Source organism: Sinocyclocheilus anshuiensis, unplaced genomic scaffold, assembly GCF_001515605.1.
Source record: "Sinocyclocheilus anshuiensis isolate Anshui unplaced genomic scaffold, SAMN03320099.WGS_v1.1 scaffold94, whole genome shotgun sequence".
Classification (NCBI taxonomy): domain Eukaryota; kingdom Metazoa; phylum Chordata; class Actinopteri; order Cypriniformes; family Cyprinidae; genus Sinocyclocheilus; species Sinocyclocheilus anshuiensis.
Window position 1 is genome coordinate 350301 of NW_015546049.1, and position 5804 is coordinate 356104.

A 5804-nucleotide genomic window follows, 5' to 3' on the forward strand; every position below is an offset into this window, starting at 1 on the left:
CATTTTATGGAGGACTGTTTCCTGATCCTGGTAGAGTAGACTACAATGCCGGTGTTCCGTTGAATTCAGTTCCCCTGTTTCCTCTTCGGCGCGCATGCTGACCACAGTCTATGATGCTGACATATAATGCTGACTCACAGCCTGTAAGTACACTTTCATATTTAAAGGATTTGCCACTGATTATTCAAACGCGAGTTTTGAGTAGTGCAGAGTAGCGCTTCTTGTTTGTCGTTTCTCCGATCATAAATGCAGACATGGTTTTATGTTTACGCGGCGCGATGCAACGCAACGCGAAAAAAGACAGTATAAGTCATTATAATCAGTAATTATGTCCCCACTGGATGCAACAAATGCCTCGTTTATAATAGGTTTTAATGATTTTGTCTCGTCGCTCCATCATAGTATGGTAAGGGGCGTAACATTTCTGTCACACGCTTGAGGTATTCGGCCAATCACAACGCACTGGATAGCTGGCCAATCAGAGCACACCTCGCTTTTCAGACCGATGAGCTTTGTAAAAATCGACGCGTTTCAGAAAGGCGGGGCATAGAGGAGAAACAATAATGTACAGTATGTGGAAATTAATGTTTTTTAACCTTAAACCGCATAAACATTTCATTACAACAAATACACAAAATAATGTTCTTTTTTAGCAACGTCATATGACCCCTTTAAGTGATATGTCAACTTTCAGCTTTGATAATAATAAATTCTTCTGTTAAAAGTCCCATCTGGATTTGATTTGCAATTAAAGTTAAATGTCTCCTTTATTAATTACGATAAACCAGAATGTTGTTGTAGGATTAATGTTTAGGAAGAGAAAAAAATATTGGCCATATGTCACATTTATTATACAACACTTTTCACAATCCCTGTTGTTTCAAAGAAACTTTACATAAAACTGTTCCTTCATAACTCAACAAACAAATGACCATCCAACCACCAATAAACCTAAAAAGCTATAATTTACTCACATTAAGTGAAGCCACATCATTCTCATGGGCTTCTCTAAGTTTCTTCATGATCTCCACTTCTGCATTACAGCACTCCTCCACCCCTCCCCTCACGGTGATGGTACGTTCCTGGTTATATATAGTCAAGTCTTGTAATCTACGAAAAAATGAAGGAAATAAGCATTGCCACTTGAGGTGAACGACATTCAATACATAAACAATTAAACCTCAATCCCATTACTGGGTCCCATCCTATGAGACATTGTTTAACCACAATCTTTACTTGATGTCACTTGTTGAAGATGATCTGTATAGAGCAAACTTACGAAGAAATAGTGATCTTGGTCCCAGTATCTTGCTCTATCTTCTTCAGGTTCCTGCCCTCCTTCCCTATGAGCCTCCCAACAAGGCTATTGTTGGCCAAGATCTTTAGAGGAACCTCCTCAACACTGATTCAGAGACAGAGCACACAATATTATTTTCCTTTTTTATGTCTTTTTAAATAAAACTGAAAACAACATGAGGATATTTGCTTATTTACATGGTTTTAAATAAAAAAAAAGTCAATCCTAAAGCAAATGAAGCATGTAAAACTTTAATGTGCCCTACAGTCAGAAAAGATACTGACATCTTGGTGTCATTGGCCTCTTTTTCCATTATTTCCAGGATCATCCTGCAGGCTTGTGAACAGCCCTCTTTAGATGAGTGGATAGTGATGGCCTTCTCAGTTGCTCCTGCATTCTCCTTACGATGGATATCTACCCTGAGACAGAGAGCGAAGGATGACCTTTATCACATTTTTTTTAACCTCACTGTCACATGCTAATAAAGATGGATAGAGCAAAATGGAGATATAAGAATAGTTTATGATCTCAGAAATAAGAACACCTGAGGAATGTTAGTGATTAGAAGTGCTCGATATATTGTTAGCCAATATATTATTTAGTTTCATTAACTAAAACTGTAAAAAAAAAAAGAAAATTTTCATTATTTAAAAAACCCTAAAAATAAATATATACCTGAATATATACCTGAAATAAAATATAAAAAACTGATGCAATATATTTATAACTTAATGTACTAAAATAACAAAAATTGAAATACAAATTAATAAAAACAATATATTTTATATAAACATTTTGAAAAAAGAGACAAAAACAAAACAATTACTAAAAACTTTTAAATTAAAATGAAGGAAGAAAATATAAAAATAAGTATCTCAATTATATTAAAATAACACTATATTATTTGCCAATTACTGGAAAAGAATTACTTATTACTTATATATAAGATTACCTTTCCTTGAAACTATAACCCAGGAGAATAAGTTCTTAGGTTGTCAAAGAAGTCAATAACAAGTCGGTGAAACAAGTTTAACTTTAATCACAAATGTAAAATACAAAAAAAAATATTCAGGAAAACCTTTCAATTCTTGAATTCAACATCCATAAACACCTGTTATGCCTTTTCTTGTGTTACATTAAATGCCTTAAACACAAGTTTTTGTTCCTAAAGGCCGATGGATGACGGTTAGAAAATAGTTTCTTTTTCTCCTGCCTGAACAGGTCCTGACAGGCCAACATATTAAAAGCAGCAGAAGTGACCAATAAAGAAACGGAACAGATATTGATACATCAGAATAACCATAAGAAAATAATATAGAAATATACAAATACAGAAAATGTCACAAAGATACAGTGTAGTGCTGGGCTGTTCATACCGAATACCGGTGTTTATTTTTGTTATGATATTAATTTTTAAAATACCTTGCGGTATAAAATATCCACCGGCCCCTGCCATCAGCTCCCGCGTCTCACACACACGAGCGCGACTTTAGCACTAGATTTAGCAACTTTCAGACCCTTTTAGCGGCTTTTTTCCATAGAATATTCATACTAACAAACCTAGCGACTTTTTTGGATAAACCTTAGCTATGGTTCAGTTGGAAGATTTCGCCAGTGCTGTCCCGCGAACACGAGGTCTGACTTTCCCGGAGAAGTGTCACCTCTCTCGGCGTCTGTTCTGTGCAGTGAGCGGCAGAGAAGAAGCGCATTCAGTTGGCCGCACCGCAGCTGACTTGTCAATAAATGAGTACAAAACAGCGTTTCCAAGCACCTGTCGCTTACTGATTGTTTGGAATTAAAAATATGAGCGTAGTTCGTCTGTTAATATCACATGCACTTTTTTGTTTGTTGTTTTTTTTAGTTTGTTACTCAGACGCAGGCAGTGCGCTGCATGAGACAAAAAAGTAATATAGCCAAAACGCATGTTGATTTTATCAGGAGTTGAGTGACTCCTGGTTAACATTAAAAGGGATCGTGTTTAGTCACTATTTAGTGTGGTATTTTTTGACAATATTCACTCATCATGACAGTAAAATAGGGCATTCTAAGTCAATATACTGCAGTATTTCCTCTCTCAATCAGTAGAAAATATGGTTAACACCCGGTCATGCACGAAAAAAAATACCGTCATGTACCGTGAAACCGCTATAATTTTGAAAAATACTGTGATATCAATTTTTGGTCATACCGCCCAGCATTAATACAGTGTTTACCATGTTATATTAGGCCCGTCATTCAAGCAGCATTTAAGATTTCAATTTCAAGTTTAAAGTAGTCAAACAAGAAAACCATGTCAAGACCCCTATATTCCATCCCTTTGTGCTACATGTAGTTGTTTTTAAACACATGAACAAGAATAAACACTGCCTAAAATTGGTGTAAAAGGGTTTTCATGTACAAATATTTGCTGTAGTTTGTAAAAAAAAAAAAAAAGCTTTATTATACTAGTTATATAATAAATAATAATGCCTATTATGATTATCATATATTGCCTGAATGCATTATAAAGTAGCAGTTGACAGAAAGGAATTTTTTAATGTCTGATATCTTTGAAAGCACGATGGGCAATATATGTGATATTACACTATTTAATTTAAATCAATTAAAAATATATATATGTTGAACTTGACATAAATAAATAAATAAAGTTTTGATTCTGTAATCCTATTGTAGTAATTTTCAAAAACACAAACTATAAAAATCACTAAACACAAATAAAATAAAATAATAAAATAAAAAAACACTAACCAACAGTGCACTCAGTAATCTGTCAAGTTTGTGTGCAGTAGCAATCATATTTTCTCAGACAGAGCACCACACACAGTGTGCAGTACATGCACTTTTATACAGGCTGTGCACACTACAAGATCTAACAGCTAAATTTGCCAAAAGTTATGAAGTTTGTGTATTAAATATTTAGATATTCTTTAGACGTTAGACTTAAGAATTATAGTGCTTGCTTTTTAATTATTAAACATAACAGTCTGAGCTCAGGTGCTGGGATCAGCATAAAAGTCCCACTTCCTACTCCTACTGGCCAAAAAGAAAAACTTATGATATAACCTTGATGATATATCAGTCAACCACTATTATGAGGCCCAAATTCTAAGCTTTTAAAAGTATCAAGTGAGTGATTTTTAGTTAGCTAGCTACACATTGAAAAAATGGTAACATCTATATTAACTGGTTTTATTCAAATCAAAAATAGGATTTAATATCACTGAATCAACCTATATACATTGATTTATACAAGCAAAACTATTTTTAATAGGTTAAATGGGATAGAAATACGAATTGCTGTTAAATTATTGTTTATAGGTGTTCATAAATGTCCTATCGATGTATTCGTATTAGTGACATTAAACTATGATAGCTATTGCATCTTTGTAAACAGAGCAATTAATTGGTGCTCGGGCCCTAATTAAATTGAAATCATTACTAATTAGACAAATACTGGTTAAAATGTTTAAAATATCAAGACTTCTTACTTGGACTGTGTCTGCTTTGTGATGTTCTTTATGGTGAGTCCCTCTTTCCCAATGATGGCTCCCACAAACTGAGTGGGCACTAGGATTCGTAGAGGCAGCTCTTGCTGACGATGCCTGGGCCCCTGGGGGCCTCCCATGGCCCCTGGCTGACCAAACTCCTGCTCTCGACTTCCTGTCCCCATTTTAGATGCCCCTCGCGGGACCTGGGGTCTTACACCCCCGTCCCTTCCTGCCTCCTCGTCCAGTATGTACGACACACCGAAGGAGTGATTCTCAAAACTGTGATCTGTCAACTTCTCAACAGCCCTGGAGAAGAATGAGAGAGAAAAAGATCAGTCAATCATTAGATCAATCACTGCAACGAAAAAAAGGAACTGGTTACATTGGCTCTAAGACTTCTGTTACTGCCATGAATGGATTACTAAAATGGATGGATTCCAACCTTCAAAATCACTATATGTTTATTTCTCACATTTCACATAACCTGTTGCCGTGATAGCCACCTCACTATTAGGGTTGGGCAAAATGTAGAATTTAAGAATTGACGTTCATTCTTGAGGAATTTGAATTGAATTGGCCACATCCTGCAGGCTGCCTTGGAATTTGAATTTGAAATGACAAGAAGAGGTATTGCAATTCAAATAATGTGAACAGTCACTGAGCAGAAGAATTTCAGTAGTGCAACACAAATTTTGCAACAAAACATAATTATGACATCCCAACTCATAAATACAAACTTCCCAGGAGGATTTGAATGCACCAATATTCACAAGTTAGGAAGTTGCAATTATGATGTCAAATGCGGATGATGTCACTTTGGTTGGAGAAAGGTTGAGCAAGATTTTGGTTTATTTAAATTATAGCTGAAATCAAATTTAGGAAATGAGCTAAAACTGAATCAACATCTCAGTTCAACTCTGAATGGTGCACAACCCAGCTCACTACAAATGCTGGTACAACATATTAAGATACATAAAACAACTACTTGTTTTTCTTTGTGTGTGTGTGTGTGTGTGTGT

General features: G+C 35.3%; 1 protein-coding gene across 4 annotated transcripts in view; it reads right to left on the reverse strand.

The window, feature by feature from the left end:
• Window positions 1-5804, reverse strand: part of LOC107699092 (insulin-like growth factor 2 mRNA-binding protein 2) — a 37217-nt gene that overhangs the window by 12430 nt on the left and 18983 nt on the right. For all 4 annotated transcript variants that reach the window (XM_016500258.1, XM_016500261.1, XM_016500263.1 and 1 more), the window contains 4 exons: window positions 4786-5091; window positions 1582-1716; window positions 1280-1402; window positions 975-1110 (listed from right to left, as the gene is read on the reverse strand). In XM_016500258.1, coding sequence (XP_016355744.1) covers window positions 975-1110; window positions 1280-1402; window positions 1582-1716; window positions 4786-4967 — 576 coding nt within the window. In that variant the 5' untranslated portion in view covers window positions 4968-5091. The remainder of the gene's footprint in view (window positions 1-974; window positions 1111-1279; window positions 1403-1581; window positions 1717-4785; window positions 5092-5804) is intronic.